Source organism: Lacerta agilis, chromosome 4 (assembly GCF_009819535.1).
Source record: "Lacerta agilis isolate rLacAgi1 chromosome 4, rLacAgi1.pri, whole genome shotgun sequence".
In the NCBI taxonomy this organism is placed as follows: Eukaryota; Metazoa; Chordata; class Lepidosauria; order Squamata; family Lacertidae; genus Lacerta; species Lacerta agilis.
Window position 1 is genome coordinate 7,259,276 of NC_046315.1, and position 22,221 is coordinate 7,281,496.

The window sequence follows — 22,221 nt, forward strand, 5'->3', positions numbered from 1 at the left end:
CTTTTATAACCTCGCCCTCTCGTGCGTGTCCCGCGCGCGCCCCCGACGCGAGGACTTTCTGCCTTTCTCTCGCGCGCCAAGCTCCGCCCTCTCTCGCCCTAGAGGCACAGACGCTCGGCTCCTTCCCTTCGGCCCTGAAAGGCGGCGGCGCGGAAACGGGAGGGCCGAAAGCCGCGCCCCCTTTTCTTACCCCCACCGTGCCGTAGCCACGCCCACCGCTCGCCCGCCCTCCTTCTCTCTCCGCCCTGGCCACGCCCACCCGCAGATCCATCTCTCTCTCCCTCTCGCTTTCTGCCTCTGCCGCAGAGAGAGCGAGACGCGCCGGGGACCGAGCTGGGCCGGCTTCGCCTCCTCCTCCTCCCTCCTCCCTCCCTCCTCCGCCGCCTCTCGCGCCGCCGCCGCCGCCGCCTCCTCGGAGCCCGACCGTTGCCTGCTCCCCTCCCCCTCCAGCTCCCCTCAGCAGAGCCGCTACCGCCGCCGCCGCCGCCGTTTGGGGCGGGGAAGGGATTGATGTGGAGGCCGAGAGCGGCAGCGCCGCCGCCTCCGCCATGCAGCCCCCGCCGAGGAAGGTGAGGAGGAGGAAGAGGGGGGGGGAGTTGGAGGGGCCGGTCGCGCGGGTGGTGGTGGGGGAGAGAAACTGAGGTAAAAATTAAAAACGGGGGGGGGGGAGGAAGGAGGAGAGGTGCTGCCCCCTCACAGGCGAGGGGGGCAGGTTGAATTGAGGAGGTGGGGGGATGCAGAGAGAAAGACAGCCTCGGTTGCAAAAAGAAGGGGGGGTGCGTAATGATGTGTGGGGAGGGAAAGGGGAGCGAATGAGGGGTGGTGGTCCGTGCTTTATAGAGGTTTAGCGTGGAAGGGGGTGGGGGGGGGGAGGAGAGGGTCCTTGAAGGCCCCGTGGGGAGGGGGGTAGAGGGAGGGAGTGTTATAAATGATTTGAATTTGGGGTGTGTGTGTGTGTATATATATGTGTGTGTGTATGTGTGTGTGTTATAAATGAGTTGCATTTTGGGGGGTGGGGGTGGCACACACCGCAGCAGGGGCTGCAGAGGTGTCGCCTGTGAAACTGGATTTCAGGGTGCGGGGCATGGCAGGGTTGGCTCTGGGGGGGGGTGGAGGGGGCAGCAGGGAGGGAGGTGTGATTGGGGGGGGGCAACTGGCTGTCAGGCAGGCTGCAGGAGCCTATGAATCGTGATGCAGGTGGAAGGGATGCTTGGTGTTGCAGGCCAGAGGGCAAAGCCACATAGGCTTTCTTTTTTGGCGGGGTGGTGGGGGTGGGGGTGGGATCTTGGGGGAACAGGAAAGGAGGGTTGCAAAGGTGCTATTTGTGTGTCTGCTTGGGCTGCAGTGTTGGTTGTGGCAAAGGTGGCATAGGGCAGGGAGGTGCAGAAGACAGGCATGTGGTTGGGTCTCTTTCCATGAATTGAGGCTTTTTTTAGCGGGAGGTGCTGTGTACAGTACAACTTGTGAACGTGAGCAGGGGTTGCTAGATATATTACTGAGTACCAAAGGGGTACTGGTGGAAGGTAGGTTGCTGTCCCTGTGGGACAACATACACTAAGCGTTTTGGAGGTTGGATTCAGATTGCAATGGGTGTGGGTTGGTAGCAGGTTGCCTTGGGGCATGGAATTAGTGGGGCCTAAGGGTGCTTTTGACATACTGAGTTTTTTGGTGTGTTGAGTGTAGGATGGGTTAGTACCATGCAGGCTACCTAACAGTAAGGGGCCGTTGGCACAGTGAAGGGGGCACAGGGCTTTGCAGTAGTGCCATATGCTTGTAGCAGAGTTGGTGGGGGGCAGTGTGTAATTGGGATGGTTGTAACAGCAAGAGAACTCAGTACAGCCAACAAGCAGCTGTGAGGTGCTGGAGAAAATAGTTGCAGTGAGAGCTGTAGGGATTTTGAGGGTAGGCTGCAGGTGAATGGGAAGAGTGGCAGAATATGATTGTTAGGGAGGCAAGTTAGCATCAAAAGTGTTAGAAGGCTGTGGTGGACAGCTATGGCGATTTGGTCTGTTTGGTGAATGTCTTGGGGGTCAGGTTGCTTGTAAGGGGGCAGGTGGCCTGCCTTGGTTAGATATGGGGCTAAGTGCAATTTCTGGTGGATGCTAGCTGTCATAGGAAGTTGGAAACAGACTGGGTTAAATAGGAATGATCAGCACTACAGAGAGCAGGGAGAGTGGAAGGTGGCATTCTGGTATAAAAGGACTAATAAATAGCTGTATGGATGCTTGATTTGCTGTGAGTCTGGAAGGCTGGTGCTGTTGTAGGGTAGGTTCATGTGGGATCACAGACCAGGCCACAAAAAATTGTGTGGTGGATGCTAGCAGGGGTTGTAGCTCCATTGCAAAGCACCTTCTTTGCATGTACCTGTACAAGGCCTCAGAGGTTTGCTTGCAAGTAATTGGCCAGGAGGCCTGCAAAAGACCTTGGACAGCTGCTGTTCATCTCAGTGCATATGGACAGTGCCAAATAGACTAGCAGGATACCGAGGCAGCTCCGTAGGGATATGGGATGCAGTAGCAAAGTTTGGTGACTTTGTGACGGCGGGGGAAAGAGGAACTGGGTTTGGATGACAGCATTATAGAATAAAGAATCATTGTGGTGTCAGGTGTCCTAAAGTTGACTTTGACTACATTAGGATGTTAGGAGGTTGGTCAGCTGTTTGCATTGCAGTCATATGATTCAAGAGCTCTGGTAGGTCAGGACAGCACCATGCTAAAGCCTCTAAAGAAATAAGAGAGGATTGTAGATTCCTTTTTTTTGTGGTTCTGTTGCAGCATCTCTGGTGTTGGCACCCAGTGCTAGGGATAATCACTTTGAGAACTTGGGCAGTGAGTTACGGAAGGACTATTAATAGCAATTCAGTCTACAGGACACGGATGAGGGTGTGTGGAGTTAACCATTTGTGATATAAAAGTGGGAAGGAGTAAGTCTCAAGACCTTACGAGCCCGGCTGGATCAGACTAAGACCCAATCTAGTCCAGCATTCTGTTTTCACAGAACTATGCACTGTGTGAAGAAGTACTTCATGTTGTATGTCCTGAATCTTGATAACCAGCTTAATTGGAAAGCCCTGGGTTCTAGTATTATCAGACAGCATGTTTCATGTGATGCACAGGGTTGGGGATAAAAAAAGAATTCAAATAATGCTTTTGGTAATATTAGGCGTGGGGTATATGTCTTGGTAAGAGTTGAGGACATTACCCTTGAGATGTCGGGGCCTGTTTACTAGAACTCTGTAAATTGCTGCATATATGTGTGTGTTTAAAGTGGAACTTGGATGCGACCGAATATATTGGAGGGTGTGTGTGTTTGAACTGTGTAAAACAAAAAGCCTGAACTCCTCAGTGCATCAAGATAGCTTGTTATGTTTGGGGGAGGGAAGAAGGGTGCTTTTCTCTGCCCCTCTCTGTTGTTTTGAGGGTGGACTGGGCCAGGAAGCAGAGTTTATGTTAAAGGCCATTCTAGTTTCCACTCTGTTTATATTGCATGCAAGTTTATGCATTGTGCACTGTGTTTCAATTTCACAAGGGGATTTTATCTCCATTCCATGGGTTAAGGCAGCTATGCTTGATGAATTTATTTTTCGTGCTGTTTGGATAAAATTCGAACATGTTCAGCTTTTTGGTTTTTAAAAAAAGAATACTGGATTCTCTGTTTGTTTAAAAGCACTAAGTCTTGGCTAACTGGGCATAGTTGTGTTTTTCTAGGATTGGGGCATTCTTGTTGCTGGGGGAATATTTTCAGGGTTGGGATTGCCAGAAGAGGGGGAGGTGAGATTTCTGTTGCCTAGCGGATAAGATTGGGAAGATTGCTTTTGCTTGAGGGAAGGTCTGTTTCCCTGTTTTTGTTCTTTTCTTTTATTTCAGAAGAGTTGTGTTTTTTCTCTATATAATGATCTGGCTCAACATGATGCTAAAAGCAAAAAGGGTTAAAAGGTTTGAGCCTGTGTCTTTTAAAAAATGTTTGTGAATTTCTGTGGTGATGCCTGTAACGAGTCAGTCCAACTCCTGTCATGCTGCTAAGCGGCTGCTTGAAAAAAAAATGACCTCAACATGATGTATTGTTTCGACACAAAGGTACATTTGACTGCTATATTCAGAAAACATCATTTAGTGTAGTGAAATTGTTAAGAATGCTGGACTCTTGACTGAGATAATTGCATTTAAAGGTTGATGTTACATGGAGTCAACCAATGAGAACTTTAGTTGCATCAATTTCACTGTTCTACAAATCTAATTAATAAAAATAGTAATAATGATAATATGTCTCTGAATACCAGTTGCTGGGAATCGCAGGTGGGAGATATGTTAAACCCATATCCAGCTTGCGGGCTTCCCAGAGGCATCTTGTCAGCTATCCTGAGAACAAGATGCTGAACTAGATGGACCATTGGCCAGGTTCAGCAGACTCATCCTGTGTTCTGGTGTTCTTCTTAAACATCCTGAGTTTTGGAGTCCTTTGCCTCTTTCCCCTCAGTATTTGCACACTCTTGCTTCAAGCCCTACAGAGCTGAATCTCTTGTTGCGAGTAGGTCCGTGCTTGGATGTTTAGAGAGAAGTGAACATATTGCACGCAGTAGCAGGAAGCAGTGAGAGGCTGTAGGTATGAAAGTTTAAATTCAATACAGTGTTTAGAACAGAGAGAAATAAGGACTCACGTAATTCACATTATCTGCATTTTAAGAATAATTTTGAGAAATGTTTCAGTAAGCTTTTTTGCACCTTGGAATTCTGAGTGCCCTCTCCCTCCTTGTTTGTTCATTGCCAACTTCATATGTGACCTGATTGCAAGGTGACATCTCAGTAGCTCAAGACTTGAGCCTCTCAGTTCTCTTGATTGTTTGACTGTTTAGTAATCTGAAAACTTTGTTTGCGATACCATTCAAAGGCAGAGTTTTTTGCATTGTGCCAGCTTGAGATATTCAGAATAGGATATGCAAATGACTCTACTTTGGCAAATGGTATGAACTTAAAAACTTGCCGATGTTAGTTGCTACCGTTGTCAAATTATAAAATGAGAATATTGTGGATTAGGGATCCATAATTTTTAGGTTGGCTCACTAGTTGGCCATTATTTGTCTTTGCTTCTAACTTGTCCTCAAGGTCCATAGTACATCCTGGAGTAGCTTGGCTGAGTGGGAGAAGAGATTTGGAAAAAGAAAGGGGTGTTTTATGTAATACCAGATTTGGGTAAAAGTGTGAGAAACGTGTGCCTTTCTGCCTTCTTCAGAGCTCATTGCAATAGAGAAGTGGCTTCTACTCTTCCTTAGTGGTGGTGTCATTCGGTGCTAACATTTAGTCTACTTGCTTCAAATCTCAGCATGACATGAGATCTGCTCCTCAAGTTTACTGCGGTTCAGAGAAAATTTAGAGGAGGGGTATGTTTGCTACATGGTGCTTTCCAGGAGGGTAGACCATATAAACAGATTGGTGGTGGGCATGCTGCCTATTCTACAGAGTTTGGAACTGTAGTGTTCAGAAGTAAACCAAAACATGTCACTGTTCGTGGCACTTGTAATATGAAATAATATGTTCCAAAATTTAGCATCTTGAGAACCAACTTTACAAGAATAAAACAGATTTTAAATTACACCTTTTGCTATATGTCTTTTTATTTTTTAAGGTGAAAATCACTCAAGAGCTAAAACTTATCCAGGCTGAACAGATGACAAAAATTCAAGCCAAACATCAGGCAGAATGTGACTTACTTGAAGATATGAGGTAAGGCTACAACAAACACTCCCAGATTCCTTTCAGAGCTCCTTTTTGGAAGAACATTTGGGTTACAAAACTCCGGGAACTGACGATGGAATTTCCTTTTGGATTTCCTGCTTTTAGACTCTTAAAGCATTGACACAGCTGGAAATTATAACTGGAACTAACACAATGCATACTTCCTCAGTTTGAAAGAGGGTTGGTTATAAATATGTGTCATGAACAATCCAGGTTGTTTTGGCAATATTCTTATAGAAAGCTCTCTGATGCTTGCTAGCTTTACCTTACAATGTTCGGGAGTGGTAATTCACCTAAACTGCATTTAACTAACTTTTCTTAATTCAGCCTTTATGCAACTATCCTTTATGTTGATCAGTACTGTACAAAATTTGTTTATAACCTGATCTTAAGGAGGAATTTCTTGTTCTTAGTGTTTGTGCATTTTATTGTCAAAGCAACTATGGGGAGTAATGTGTATCTTAGAAGCATCTGGGGAAATAATCAATGGCTCCATTTAGAGACCATTGATTTCTAGGATGGACATGTTGAGAAATATTTAAATGTCAATAAACCTGTAGCTGCCCTTTCCTTTCCCTCTCAGTACTGTGTTTCACTAACTGCAAATTCAAAAAGATTACCTAAGCCTTACATATCAGCACATAGAAAAGGTGGAGGTTTGTGAGAGATTAGAAAGTGTCAGCTTGATAAAGTCCTATAATCTGTCAGTACTTCTGTATCACTGAAATTCTTCTAAAAAGCTCCATAGTCTATGAAGATCATTATCTTAACTAGTTAAACTTGCTTTTTATGGGAAATATTGCAGCATAAGGTATGTAAAAATAGCGAATATGCATTCTTGGTGAAATCAAACTTAACCACAGTCAGGTTGATTTGAGTAGGTTGTTTATAGGGATTACACAAGGGGTCAGCAACCTTTTTCAGCCATAGGCCAGTCCACCATCCCTCAGACCATGTGGTGGGCCAGACTATATTTTGAAGGAAAAAAGGAACGAATTCCTATGCCCCACAAATAACCCAGAGATGCATTTTAAATAAAAGCGCACATTCTATTCATGTAAAAACACCAGGCAGGCCCCACAAATAACCCAGAGATGCATTTTAAATAAAAGAGCACATTCTACTCATGTAAAAACATGCTGATTCCCGGACTGTCCGTGGACCGGATTGAGAAGACGATTGGGCCACATCTGGCCCATGGGCCTTAGGTTGCCTACCCCTGGATTACACTTTATGACTGCGGCACTTGGTTGCAAGTCCAGGAACTCTTCTCTCAATACTTTCTATAACATGACACTCTAAGGTTGTGATAACTAGAATATGTAATCATAGGGTCATCTAGTCCAACCCCTGCAGTGCAGGAATCTTTTGTCCAAGGTGGGGCTTGAGCCCACAACCTGGGATTAAGAGTCTCATACTCTACTGACGTTCTCTGGTCCATGGGGTCACGAAGAGTCGGACACGACTGAACAACAACACTCTACTGACTGAGCCATCCCAAGCAAATATGTCTATTGTAATATATGGTAAGTGATTGTTTACAGTCTTCAGCCTTTATCAAACAAAAGACCTGTGCAGGGCAGTCTATAGTTTCATGAGGGATGTAGCTGCAGCCACCCCACCACCCACAAACAAATTCAGGATTCCCTGGGTGGGGGGCTCCACGTTTTACATGGAATGGCAGTGTAGAATTTCTCATATGATAAATTGGGGTAACTTGCATTCAAAGTTTCAAATATGCCCCTAAAACCTGGGCATTTGTAAATTCAGGCTTACATTCTGAATAGTTCTTTTCTGTGTTAGTTTCTGGAGCATTGCAGTGCAAGATAAGGAGGAAGATAACAGGTGCAAGCTACATAGAGAACATCTGCAATAGAGGATTCTTTACCAGTGCTGATTTGCAAAGTGTTTCAGTTTTAGTTTATGAAAAGTATCTGCACCTGGCCTGCCGTTGTTGCAGTTGGAGTTTGATCTCTTCATTATAGCAATCAAAGGTTCAAGGTTCTTTGGAAAGAGCAAAGGATCTGGCCCTTTTCCAGTTTTGCTTGCTTCAAGAGGCTTTGGCAGGTTGAAGAAATCCATCCATCCAGCATATGAGTGTTGGGGAACCTCTGACCTTCTGGATGCAGCAGCAGCTAATATTCTTCCAATGCTTGTCAACCATCCTTGCCCTCTTCATGTGTTATAACTAGCACGCATCTCTGCCCCAAGACTGAGGGACAATCACAGTCAGTCCAACTTGCACAATCTCATACAAATCCAGTTGTGAAACTTTTGTAGGGAAACAAGTATCCTGCCTAATAACTGCTAGATCTTGGTTCATCTGCTTTAGACTGTAGCTACCTTTTTTAAAACAACTACAGCAGCAGCAACAACAGAGACCTGGGCAACAGCAAACCTTGTCTTTCTGGTGGGTAGAATCACATGCCCCCTGAAATCCAGATGGGGTGGTTTAGTTATATTTCAAATTCTCTTAAGATTCACTAAACTGTAGAGTGTACTGTTAATTAAGTGTCAGCACGCTCTCCTTGTTTTTCCTCATCTAACTTGTTAAATATGAGCTGAAAAATCTGTTCTCTGCTGACAGCCAATTTTGGATTCTGTTCTGTTACTTTTGAAAGATAATTTGTAAATGCCTGAAACATAAGTGATCTGATTTTTCCAACTGTGCTTCAGTTGTCGTGTGTTCCTATCCTGGCTGTGCTAATGTCCATTCCAGATCATAAAAGTTTTTGGACTGCTTTTAAAAATTCTTTTGTAATTTTGGTGTCAAATATGCACTGCTAATTATTGCAGAATAGTTGGCACTTCTACACTTAAATGTAACTAGCAATTCAGAGTCAGCACTGATGATTCAGAGCAAGTAGAATTCAGGGGTTCTCTTAGCAGAACAGAGGTACACGGACAAAAGCGCATATCTGATTTAACATACGGACATTTCTTCATGTGTTAGTTTTGTTTCTATAGTAAGTCTATTGCTCTTATTATTGAGTTAATAATTGGGGGTCATCTTACACATGGATGGTGAATGCACAAGGGTTCAGGTTCATGCTTGGGCTCTGGCATGGGTGGCCTGAGTTCAGACTCTGGCTCTGCCCCAATTTCTTGATTTGGGGTTCAAAAAAATAAGGGTTGTCGCTATCGGTCTTATTCAAGGGGGCATCTTATACATGGAAAAATACGGTACTTAAAAATTCAAATTCAGATAACTCCTAATGAATGGATTTCTGCACCTATTGAGCAATGGAGGGTGATAATTTATGCTCTTCCGCAACTGAGATAGCAATAGAGGTGACAAAATGTTGCAGCGTGGATAGTTTCTGTTCAGGGTTCCTGCTATTCCATCCCCCCTCAACCCCCCCCTCTCACCCACACCCATACCCACACCCCGGTTATTCAACAGGCTTTGGCTGTTGAGCTGAGGTGGGGGCTTATGTATGTTCTTTTGCAAATTTTGAGGTTCCATTTGTGTGTGTGTGTGTGTGTGTGTGTGTGGTGCCATTTTTGAATACATAAGAAGTGGCACTTGGGAGAATTGGGAGCTCTGTTAGCATAGATGATGTGCAACTGAACTTGATAAATGAGCTGTGTTCTTAAAACTGCTACACAAGTTACAAATTTATGCTTTAGCAAATGTGATTAGTAAGATTGAGAACATTCTACAAATGTGCACACTTTTTTTTTACTCTTGCATTTTGTATGGGGAAATGGAGGTCCCTCCAGAGGTTGCAGATCTTTTTCTGAACTAGCTCCTTCTTCAGTTGCCTTCTATAATGTAAATACACAAGGAAAATGTTTTGTTTTAAACATGAATCTTAGTTTACTGTGCACTGTAGTTTGCAGGAATTTTTAGTAACTAGCCGCATGGCATATTGTTGTAGAATAGATGACTTCTTTTGAGTCTTACTGTGCTGTCCCAGATTTGACTTGGTTCAGAACTGTGTTTGTAAAGAGTGATGTTTATTTTTAACCATCTTGCTTGTACAAAAAGTGAAAGTAATCTGATGCTGGAATTTGAAGTGATACAAGCATGGAGGTGTGGATTTGGCATGGTGGCTCATCCTCACAGAGGGACAGAAGGTTGCTTGTCTCAGGAGTATGTGTCATGGCTTGTTTAAAGATGAGCCAACACTCTCTGTTATGCACCAAAGCTTGCATTTAATAATGTGCTCCAAAATTAATTCAGTTCTTTTTAGTATTTCTCAGTGGCCACTTGGCTGTAAACCACATCCAGATTAAAATCATAAAAAGCCCACCACTCACAGATTAAAATATTAAGTCCCCAGCAACTTCAAATCACAGTTAAAATGTATAATTTAGAATGGGTTACCCATGCCATCCACCGGAAGAAAATGTCTACTAAAACTGAAAAAGTCTTCAACTGCCAGTGAAAGAGGCAGGCAGGCCTTTCTCAAAATGCATCCTAAAAAGTGGGGGCTGTTTGGGAGAAGACCTGGCCTGAGCTTACCTGCTTGAAGGAAAGGCTGGAAAATGAGGCCTCCCAAGTTTAAATATGGAGGTGCATTCAACAGGTGGTATTCCTTTAGGACACACAGGCCCCAGAGCTTAGTCCTAGCGTTTGCTCTCTTTGCAGGGCTTGGGACCTTTAATAATTCACTACAGTAGAGTCGCATCTTAAGCACTTTTAACTTGGGTTATTTCAACCATACGAGGTTGAAGGCTGGTGACTGAAATCCCACAAGTTAAACGCAAGCAAGGCAGAGAGCTTAAAAGCTTTTTGTGCTGGTAAAACCTGCTGCTGAAAGAGCTTTTAAGCTCTCTGCCTTGCTTTGTGGGACAGGGAGGGCAAGGCCTTTTCGGCACGCTGCCTCCAGTGGCCCCAGGATGCTCCCTGGGGAGTGTTTTCCAAGGGTTTAAATATACGTTATATAATTTTATTTGTAAGCTGCTTTTCCATGGTTCAAACCATGCTCAAGGCGGCTCACAGCATGAAGAAACACATGTAATTACAACATAAACAAACTATCCAAAAATACACAACCAAATTGAACAATTTCCACATAAATCATAATATCTAAAAAACAAAAAATCAGTAACAGCAACAAACTCCCCTAAGCAATACCCGAGCCCAAGAGTCTGTTTATCGGCCTATGTTTTGTAGCTGGAGCCAGTTTGGGTCCTGCCCTCCCAGGTCTTCCAGGACTCACAGCCATATGCATTTTTGCATATAAGTGGAACCCTTGGAACCAAACACCTGCATAAGATACAATTGTATTGTATTCTGTCCTTGAATACTGAGATAAAACTAGTGGTGTAGGCTACAGCCACACAATTAAAAACTTGCCCAGCATTCTGTTTCCAGCAGAGGCAAGCCAGAGGTTTCTGGAAGTTCATCAGATGGTATGAAACTGATGACTGTCTCCAGCATCTGGCAATCATAAATTAAGCATGTTACCTTCAGAACATTAGGGTTCTTTTCAGCTATCATGGCCAGAGCTATTGATAAAAAGACACATCTTCCATTAATTTCTCTATTTCTTTTTTAAACAAACTGCCTGACTTAATGCCAACCACTGAAATCCACCCACCACTTCCTGAAGCTTTACCATGTCTTCAGAGGAAGGGAGTTGGTAAACATGAAATAGCCACATGAAAGACAGAACACACCCACTGCAAATAAGACTCACTCTTGTACTGATTCTTCATGAGGCATTGCCTGAACAGAGGTGTTATTATTGAAGCTTTCTCATGGATAATGTGCTTTTTTGACCACTGACTTACTGTCTATCTTTTTCACTCTATGAATTGAGCTAGTGGGTTATTTCGGGTTGTGTGTATGTGTTTTGACAGTGCTGGAACTGAATAATAGTTAAATTGAAAGGAACCAAGGCACAATTTGGCCATCCAGTTCAACTCTTGTAACTTGTGACCCATCACACCAAATGGGTGGGTCAGTAAACATTTTGTTCTTGCTGCCCACCTGGAACTATAATGCCAGGGGGATTGTCAGGCATCTGACACACACCCCAATATATGGCTGGCTTGCAGCTCGGTAGGTCACAGATTGTGTAAGACCCACCTACCATATCCTCTGCCCAAATGCAGGGCCATCCATCCACCAACCGAATAAAGCCCAGCTCCCTTACCATCTTTCCATTAATTTTATTGGCATGGCATCCATCTGTCTCCAGAGAGAATGGAGTGTACTTTTTTGGGGGGAGGGGTTGAAGTCAAACCACTGCATTAGTAGCACTGAAGTGACCTCCCTGAGGCAGAAGCCTGGGCAGAACAATACATTTGGTACCAGCTTGGCTGCAGGAGTTGCTGGAAGGAGGCGTACAAGGCACCATCCAACCATCTTAGGGACTGCACTCTGGATTTGTGTAGGGTTTACTCCTTAGCCTTTTCTTCTCTTGAATATATCCCACAAGGCAGCAGAGGTTGAGGATCCGTTTTCCTTTCCCCTGATGGGCTACCTTCCCAGGTTGATGAGCCTTGCCCCTCACTTCCCTCTACAGCTCGTGCAGAAACCACCTTCTTGACCATTGGACCCACTATTGGTCTTGTCTGTACAATCCGCCAGAGCCTGTCTTTGAATGCAGGGATAGTCCTTAACTCACTGAGGGTTGGCTACCCTCACCTGGTTTAGCCGGCCAGTCAAAGCTATAATTTACTATGTAGTAAGGTAAAGGTAAACGGTAAAGGACAGTTAAGTCCAGTCAAAGTGACTACGGGGTGCAGCGCTCATCTTGCATCAAGTTGAGGGAGCCAGCGTTTGTCCGCAGACAGCTTTCTGGCTCATGTGGCCAGCATGACTAAACCACTACCAATCATTCTCAAAGACATAAAAGTTTGGTGAGTTATCCTTCCCTCTTTTATGTCACTGCAACTAAAATAAGTGTAGATAAAGAATACTTGCTTATGTGGTTTCTGTCCAATAAGTATCTCAGTAGGAGGGAGGAATAGATTAAAGTATCTAAATTTGGGAAGAGCCTAGTCCTACAGAAGTTTGAAATTATGGGGTGAAATCAGAAGGTGCTACTTACTGCTAACTCGGGTATCTTAAGATAGTTACAGTATTCTGTATTCTAGGGCAGCAAATCATGTTTTGATTATTGGGTATATGTCTTAAATGGAATAACCTGTCATTGATGATGTACCTAACAAAATAGGTAGCCTTAAGCATCAAAGCAGAAACATTATTTTATTACATTGTTGTAACAATGTGTTAGTTAACAAGTGACACAGATTCCAAGGACTAATTAGAGAAATTTGTTCAAGAAATAGACTTCAAAATTAAGATGCCTGTTAGACATAGGCTGTGGCATTGTAGAGACTCAACATGGGAATAAAAGCAGTTATTGAATTCAATTTTCTCTTAATGTATAGAAATTGAAGAACAGGGTGAGAAAGGGGTACTTGGAGAAAAACTCCTACAAATAAAATGTGCTTTGAGTAACTGTAATTCACATCTTCTTTAACACATATCTTAGCAGCTACAACTTGGTTTACCATGTGAAAAGGATCAGAGGTGAACATATTAAGGTCTTCTGCTCTTTGAGTAGATGTTAGTAAAAAAGCAATTCTTTCCACTAATCAAAGTCATGGCTCTAGAAAGAATTATTGAGACAGATCAGATTTCTAGGCTCTCTTTGCACTGAAGGTTTTTCCAAATACTATTGATGTTTACCTTGTCCTGTTTCCAGACACCAGCAATCTAAATTTCCTTTCCTTTTAAACTTTCCAGTTACAAGAAAAGCTTCTGAGTCTGCCTTCGAGCTTTAGCATTTTTTGTTTACTGTAGAAGAGGCCGCCTTGTGTTCGGCGTAGAATGCACCTGAGCATGTAGTGGAAACCTTGAAAGCAAATACGTTCAGCTGGCAGGCACAACTTAATGTGTTGCGTGAGCCACAGAATACAACATGTACAGCAAATATGATAAACAGGGATCTGTGATCAGGAATCTGATTAGAGGAAAGAGGGAGGAAATTAACAGAATGCAATACTTAGTGGCTGAGTTGTGAGACTATAGCTTGCTGTTTGATTTGCATCTCTTTCAAAGCAAATGCTTTAACAATATTGAGCAGGGGAAATCTTGCATTGAAAGGACATTGATGCATAGCATGGACAAAACTCTGGATTTTGCTTCTTTTTGAAGCAATTAAATCAAAACTGTTGGTGCTTTTCAGTCGTACTCTCATTACAACAGACAGGTAATTTTTGAAAAACAGATAATATTTCCTAGGTTTCTTTCCTTGGGGGCACCTAATGCAGTTTCTGCCACTCCTTCATTCTCCACCATAATTATTTTCTTACTAATGCCAGTTCTTTTCTTTCCTTTTTAAAAAAAAACTCTTGAAAGAAAATCATCTACATCTAGCAATTATTCTTTATTATAGCCACCAAACTATTTTATATTGTAAACAACTCTGATCTTGGGATGAAGATCAGTATAGAAATGTAATAAAGAAACAAAGAAACAAACATTTTACTTATTTGTTGGTAGCCTCTAGACTGTTCTTTGTGCCGGAGTTTGTGAGTCCAACCGCTTTCCCTATTAGCCTTAGGATATTTGGAACAGTAGTAGTTTCAGGGGTGAGATCATCCAGCATTTTTTTCTATTCTTACTAGAACTTTTTAGCTTAGGTGTTACAGACATATGCTAGTCAAAACCCTCCGTGTAACTTCAACACCATTGGCATTTCAAGTTCTCCGAAAGACATTCTGGCCACTAGTTTGCTTTTCTACACTTGATCTTAGCCAAAAGGCTTTTCATGAAGCTGTTTTGTTTTGAAATGGAGCAATATTTAGATCACACAGGTTGCCATTTATTTGTTTTGTTTATTAATTAAATTTGTATACCACCCTTCATCCACAGATTCTCAGGGCTATAATAATAAATCTTTATTACGGTCATAGACCAGCAAGATTCTCAGGGCTGTTCTCAGCATAATAAAATATAAAATCACAAAAAGTACAATAAAAACTGGAGCAGAAAAACACAAACCAATAACCCATCTCCCTCTCTCCATACATCATTGGTGGTCAGAGGATGCAGCTTGTTTGATAAGCATGCCATATGCATACTGGATCTGTTTCAATCGGGACTTAGGCCTGGGTTTGGCACAGAAACTGCTTTGGTCATCCTGTATGATGACTTCTGTTGGGAGAGAGACAAAGGGACCATGCATTCGCTCCATAAGACGCACAGACATTTCCACTTACTTTTTAGGAGGGAAAATGTGCGTCTTATGGAACGAAAAATACACTCGCGGTGGCATTTTAGCCAATATTTGGAACTATGGGTTGGACCCCAAGAACCATGAGTGGAGTTCCATTTGTGAATGAGGCATTCCTGCCCCTTCCCTTCTGGCTGTACAAATATGGGGCAGTATTTTTGCTAGTACAAGGGTTAATGCTCACGTAAGAGGATTTCCTGTTCCCCCATTAATTTCTCTGGAGGGTTTGGGGGCACCACATAATTACTTTAAAGGGGTGTCGGGGGATGAAAGGGGAGATAATTCCATTGTTGCACCAGCACAAGAATTTTCCTTCACAATCTGCTTACCACTATGTTGAATATAACCCATGGTTTCAACCAGCATGTTAGATTTTCTGAGTTGAGTCCATACCGTTGCCCTGGGGATTAGTGAATAACATAGATGGCCTTGGCAGTTATAAACCCTCCAACCTGGCACACGGCACCCTTTTAAAGAAAAAATATACATTTACTTCATTGTGTATAACTAATATGTCATATGCATCGTTAACAATGATGGGGTCCAACCCTCCTTTCTGGCAAGTTTAAATGTTGGTTGCAAATTTCCATAGTGGATATTACAGTGTTTCTTGCTATAATTCCTATAGATTTTATCTTGCTTTGACTACAGAATACCAAAGAGCCAGACTTTTGTTTATCTGAGACATAAATTGGCACCATGTGGTGTAGTATATCCATAAAATGGTTGATGTATAGGTGACATGTTCAGAAATTATGATAACACAAGGGGGCAGATACCACGTGGTTCTCCTTTTTCATTGAAGTGTTTGTGAAGCTTGCAGCTGCTTCAGATAGAATTGTGTGTCAAGTTAAAACTGCACCATACCGGTATGCTTTTGGTATGTGCCATGGAATGCTTTGACTTCATGAAACAGTACCTTCTTTTATCATCTGCAAATCCAAACATCAGTGAGTACTGTGACCTTGACTGCGTGTCTTAGCTGTAACACCTTTGCAAATATCATAATTCAGTTCTATGTCCATACAACTGTTCTTTCTTTTCTAATGTCATGTGACTCTACCAGAGTACACAAACATTGGATCACGAGTGTAAGCTACTGCAGCTTAAAATTTCCATTCCTTCCAAGACCTGAACAGATACTGCTTGGTTATCACTTTGTGGGCTCATACTTCTGCTGTACTGTAGATCTGTGAGATGTAATGACCAGGAGCTAGGGATGAGAAATGAGGTGGTCAAGTTGTGGAAGACTCCAGATTGTTCGTGGTGGCGACGAACACAAAAGGATTTCAAAGAGCTCCAAAATGATCTCCTGAAACTGTGTGCGCAGGCAAGAAAATGGCAAGTGTCATTCAGTGAAAGCTTAATGCGATGCACACTGAGACAAAAATGCTTCTTTCAACTATACACAGATATAGACTAAGTTGATGGTGGCTAAGCAGGAAAGACCCTGATGTTGGGAAAGATGGAGGGCACAAGGAGAAGGGGATGACAGAGGATGAGATGGTTGGACAGTGTTCTCGAAGCTACTAATATGAGTTTGGCCAAACTGCGAGAGGCAGTGAAGGATAGGCATGCCTGGCGTGCTCTGGTCCATGGGGTCACGAAGAGTCGGACACGACTGAACGACTGAACAACAACAGCAACAACAAAGCAGGAAAGAGGTCTTGGGGTAGTGGGGGATTGTTCAATGGAACGTCAACGCAGTGCACAGCAGCTGTGAAAGGCAGATTCCACACTGAGCATCATTAGCAAGAAGATCAAAAATAAACCCACATTGTAATGCCTTTATATAAATGTATATCATGTTCACTTTTAGAATACTGTTTACAGTTCTGGTTGCTACACCTTTAAAAGCTTGAGAGGGCTATCATGCTCATGTCCTGTTTTTGGTTGGGTGCTGAGAAGAAGATGCTAGACTGCATAAGACTTTGGTCTGTATGGTTTTTCCAAGATTCTTCCCACCTGTGCTTTCTGGTATGGCAGTGGATGTGTTGTGTGTACAGAAGCCTCCAGGTTCACAGAGTGCATCAGACAAATGCTCCATGTCGTCCAGGTTCAGTACAAGAAGCTGGGTTTTGCTTTATGAGCTGTGAGCACTTTGGGTCCTTCCTATTTTTGGAAGATGCCGTCCTCTATGTGTTCCGTTGTGATCTTGACCTCTCAGCTTTGCTTCAGGCTTGTATTATGGGGTATCCTGCAGTTCTGGCATTCCTTCTGGAGATTTGCCAGTAAACTCAAGCACTTCCCAGAAGTGCTGCAATACATTTTTATTTGCACTGGCATTTATAATTGGAAGGTTATTCTAATCCTAATGCTATCTTAGTACATTAATAGGTGCATCTGATGGTTGTTCGCTGTGGACACAGGAGGTTCCTGAATCACAATGAATGATGACATTTCTTCCTTGGAGGAAAGAGCTGCATTTATGCTCGACTCAGAAAGGGATACTGGATCACATATGCAGTTTGCATGCAACTCTATTCCAGGGTTGCAGGTCTTTGCCACCAGAGGAGGCACTTGATAGTTGGACCAAGTGGTCAGGCGGCTGTTGAATTCTCTGCTGGAACTGGTGAGATAGTAGTATCAAAACTCACATGCTTGCTCAAATAAACTTTATAGGTTCTTAAGGACGCTCAGACTTTTTGTTAACTCCCAGGATTGAGGGGAGCTTTAACAGAAAATACCTCTTCAGTGGTTTTGCCAGTTAATATCAGATACCCAGTGGCTGTTTTCCAGTGTTAAATATGTTGGTGGTACATGAGTCTCCAAAGCTTGTGGGGTACAGGTAGCATAATTTGGAGTCCAGGCATTGAGCCAACCCTTGAGTTCATCTGGTGATATATATAAACAATACAGTATGTGAAGAGATAACCCATTGGATTGTTGTATCAGCATTCTTGGTAGAGGGACAGCACTAGCTATTGCCTGCTAATTCTTGGAAATATGAGAGAGGATTGATTTTGTAGAAATGACTTGTATTACTTTTGTTCTTTGTTCAATAAAAAAGTTAATTAAAGGGTAGCTTAATACTGTCTAGATCAGTGATGACCAAACTTGGCCCTCCAGCTGTTTGGGACTACAGTTCCCACCATCCCTGACCACTGGTCCTGTTAGCTAGGGATGATGGGAGTTGTAGTCCCAAAACAGCTGGAGGGCCAAGTTTGGCCATCACTGGTCTAGATGAAGTAATTACCAACAGCAAAAGCCAGTCAGGGCTTTTATGATGTATTTCTAGCATACCGGTATTTGTCATTCCTTGTATATAAAATGGAGCACATTTGATACTAGCAGCTTTCATTTTAATGCAAGGAATTCTATGGTTACCTTTTCCCATCGCTACCTCACCCTGCCCCTCCCCTCTGGGAAAAACCATCAGTCTTGGTACTCCATTGTGTCTAGGATGAAATGTTCTTCTAAGCATTTGATGTACTCCAGTGTCTTTCTGATGAAAGCAGAATTGCTGCCTAGGATTTACTACTTCTATTGCTAAGGGAATTCTAGATGCCCCAATCTGATTTTTTTTAAGCTTTGTTGCCAGTAGCAACACATTCTAATCCTTTACAGTATGTGGCTTATCCATTTTTAAAACAGTTACACAGACTAGAATATTTTTCCTCTTGGCCTTTACATATATATTCATGCTGCTGGGGTTAAAAGGTTTTATAATAGAACTTACAAGTCCTAAATAGATATGGTGTCAGGACAATAGAATCTGACTTCTGCATGCAAAATCTTGGGTGACACAGTTTCTGTGCTAAAACAAGACTTCATTTAATTGCTTCTAGTAAAGGTATAAAGCCAAGTTTACAATTTCACAGTGTTGTAACTGACTGCTACCTGTCCTGTATTGTTGCATATGGCTTCTGGTCAGTAATAAATGACAGCCAGGTAGGAAGAATAGATGTTTCATACTGGTTGAACCTTTGTGTTAAACCACAGTGTAAAGACAATGGTTGGGTGAAGGAGCTGTCAGCCCCCATATTAATTGACCATCTTTAGTTTTATTTTCCAAGGAACTGAACAGGAAACCCTCCATGGCAGAAAGATTTACATAATAGCCTTTATAGGGGTAGTTGCTTTTTAGGATTTGGGGCAGTAGAGTGAACACAGTGTGTCAAAGACAGAACTTCATTTCCCAACTTAAGATGTAACTTGCTGGACCTCTTGAAACTAGATGGCCTTTATTGTGTGTAATGGCCTAATATTAAATATCTGTAGGTGATCAAAGGAAAACAACATACGGTATCTTCTGCTTGGCAGCAGAGAAAGCAGCTGTGTGCACTATTAAAGTGTTTTATTCTTTGGAACCTGAGGCAGTCTAGGTTATATAATAGTCCTTGCATAACAGAACATGAACCAACAGGAAGGAAATATTATTTCTCAATGTAGACTTTTTGTTTGCATTTACAACCTGGTAAAACTTTACATATGAAAAATCAACATGACCTTTGCAGCATAGGACCAGAAGGAAAATAATTTCCTGCATTACTTTTAAAACTTGTCCTGTACCTCTGAAGAATCTTGGAAGCATTTTCAAATGTTAATAGTGTAAAAGAATTAAACAAGCAAAATCTGCGCATTCAAAAGCGCAGAGGGTGACATCCAGAAATGAAGCCACAGCCAAGTGGTAAAACAGCAGGCAGGCTGGAGGAATGGCTTCTTGTCAGCAGTGAGCTTCACTTGTTCCAGTTCCAGGCATCCAGAAATATTTTGCCAAAACGTTGCAAAACAACAAATAATCCCAAAGTTTGTTTGTTTGTTTTAAAACTGCCTTTTCCTTTTGGAGCCTTGAGGTTCATGTGTGCTCTGCACTGCTAACCTTTTAATAAGCATAAGCCGAAGTTCCCAAGCATTTTCCTCAAGCTGAGGGCCAAGGGCTTAACATTGGAGAAGTTTCTTGTCAAATACTGCAATATTCATGATCAAATAATGCAAACTGACAAAAAAAAACCCAACACTGTTTAATGTGGGGGTGTAGCAAAGCGCAATAGTGTGCAAAGGTTTTCCTGTAGAAATGGTTTGTGGGTGCCTGTTGAAACTTGCACAGTCAATTGCATATACATTTGTTGAGGGATACAGGTGAGCTACACTGGTAGAAACAACACTTTTGAGATTTAAGGACCAGTTCATGCATGTATACCATTTCTTACAGTCAGAGCTTGAAGGCTTGCAAGCCAGTGTGTAAACTCACTACGTTGAAATACCGCGTGTGATGGTTCTGTCTCTGCTGTGTGTTTTGTAATGGCTCATAAGCAGTGCTTTTTTCGGGGGGGGGCACAGGGGTACGCATACCCCTAAGCATTTTGTGAATCTAAGTTTGGCCTCATTGAGGGGCAGTATTTCAATATTAGTAGGAAAATTAGAGTAACCCTAAACATTTTCTTTTCTTTTTTAGAAAAGAAAGCACTGCTCATAAGCAAACTCAAGTCATCAAATGACGTGTAAAGTAACCCTAATAAAGCTGGAATAACCCTTGGTGGTTGTATTCAGGGGTCCATAATTTGTGGTCACCTATATTTTACTCCTCCCTAGCTCAGTTTGAACCCTTGTGCCTGCTCCACACAGGCATTAGTTTCTTTTTTCTTTTTTAGTAAGAATTTATTGGATTTTAATAATAATAAGCATACACAAAATACAAATACAAACACTACAAAAATGCAAGACAAAATACACACAAACAAAACACTTATTTATCCATCCTTATCCTTTTTATAATCCTAAATTTGGGACTTCCTCACGTCCTCTCTTCTGCGTTCATTTCTAATCTTCTTTAGTAACTTTGTAACCTTGTAAAATCTTCTTTCTTACACCTAATCTTAATCTTACAATTATAATCAACATATCTTAAATCTTATTCTTATCAAACAAAACATCAAATTCCATATCGCAACTTCTTATATCCTCTCTTAACTTAACTTTCTAATACTGTAGCCTATATTCCTTCTGATTCCAATTTCAGATATTAATAAATCACATCTTAACAAATACCTAAATGTTTCTTCCAGTCTCATACACCGTTTTCCCTCTGGTTTCGGAGTTCCGTGGTCAGCCTTTATAATATCCCCTTTAAATAATCATCTTTTACCCCACCCCCCTCCTATCCATCGCAACCCCTCCTATTACCTTTCCCATCCCCCACAGGTCCCCCCCCCAAACCCACCCTTTCCAGCTCTTCTTTTTTCTTCCATTATTTCCTTCAAGCTCAATTTTATACTTAGTATTCTTCGTTGTAGCTTCTCCTCCAGATTGTAGCTTTCTTCTTGGTAGGTAGTTGCTCTGGCATCGTCATAAAGTATCTCTCCTCTACTCTCAGCTACATATTGCATTTTCCATGGTTGTTGTTCTTGAGTCCTTGGGCTCTCACAGGCATTAGTTTCATCACATCAGTTTGGTATTGGAGAATGGCTTGGGATCCCAAGAATGTTTCAAAAAGTGGAGGCATCGTCAACTATAAGGGATGACGTGCCTCTTTGTTAGGCCATTTATTTACGGATTGAGCATATATCTCTTCCATGCGGTTCCTTGAAAATCTGTCATGTGGGAGAGGTTGCAGGGAGTGGGAGGCAGACTGAAAAAGACCATGTCAGGGCATGCCTCATTTGTACTGTTGTCGGCGGCACCCCCCCCAGCAACACAGGGTGATCCACCATCTACTACCATGTGGGGCAGATCCTGATAAGCCTCCCCCCTTTTAATATTTTACTGTTGTGTATATAATTGAATGTTAATTGAAAGCTGCCTTGATTAGATTTAGATTCAGAAAGGCAGGAGATAATGGTAATAAATAAGGTTTTAAAAGAAAACTTGGATAACTAACTTTTAAAGTTGAGAGTGATGGCAGAATGGCAACTAGTGTTGGAAAAATTAGATCCGGAGACTTTGAGTCACTGGGAAAGCTTCATCCTTTTGAAAACAAGTGACAGCACAGACATAGAGAAGCTTCCCTTTGGTAGCAAGTCATGTATTTACCCATGTTTTATTGCCTTACAATTGTAAATGAAACAAATGTGTTTTTCCTTCAGTTTCTTTCATTGGATGTTATAGTAAAGCCGGTTGGAAAAGTCCACATGTCTTAAAAGAATAAATTCCTTTTTATATTTGCTAGACAGGTGTAGTACTACTTACCGGTACTTTTCCTGAACTCCGACTCAGAGCATTATATACAGGTGAAACTCAAAAAATTAGAATATAGTGGAAAGGTTCATTTCTTTCAGTAATTCAACTTAAAAGGTGAAACTAATATATGAGATAGACTCATGACATGCAAAGCAAGATATGTCGAGCCT

General features: G+C 42.3%; 1 protein-coding gene across 6 annotated transcripts in view; it reads left to right on the forward strand.

Moving 5' to 3' along the window:
- Positions 1-413: 413 nt before the first annotated feature.
- The window catches only part of FCHSD2 (FCH and double SH3 domains 2), a 132,280-nt gene continuing 110,472 nt past the window's right edge, over positions 414-22,221 (forward strand). For 2 of the 6 annotated variants that reach the window (XM_033145971.1, XM_033145972.1), the window contains exons 1-2: positions 415-569; positions 5,623-5,720. In XM_033145971.1, the coding sequence (XP_033001862.1) occupies positions 549-569; positions 5,623-5,720 (119 nt within the window). In that variant the 5' untranslated portion in view covers positions 415-548. Of the gene's footprint in view, positions 570-5,622; positions 5,721-22,221 lie in introns of those variants that run through there. The other 4 variants (XM_033145974.1, XM_033145975.1, XM_033145973.1 and 1 more) reach the window with 3 other exon arrangements.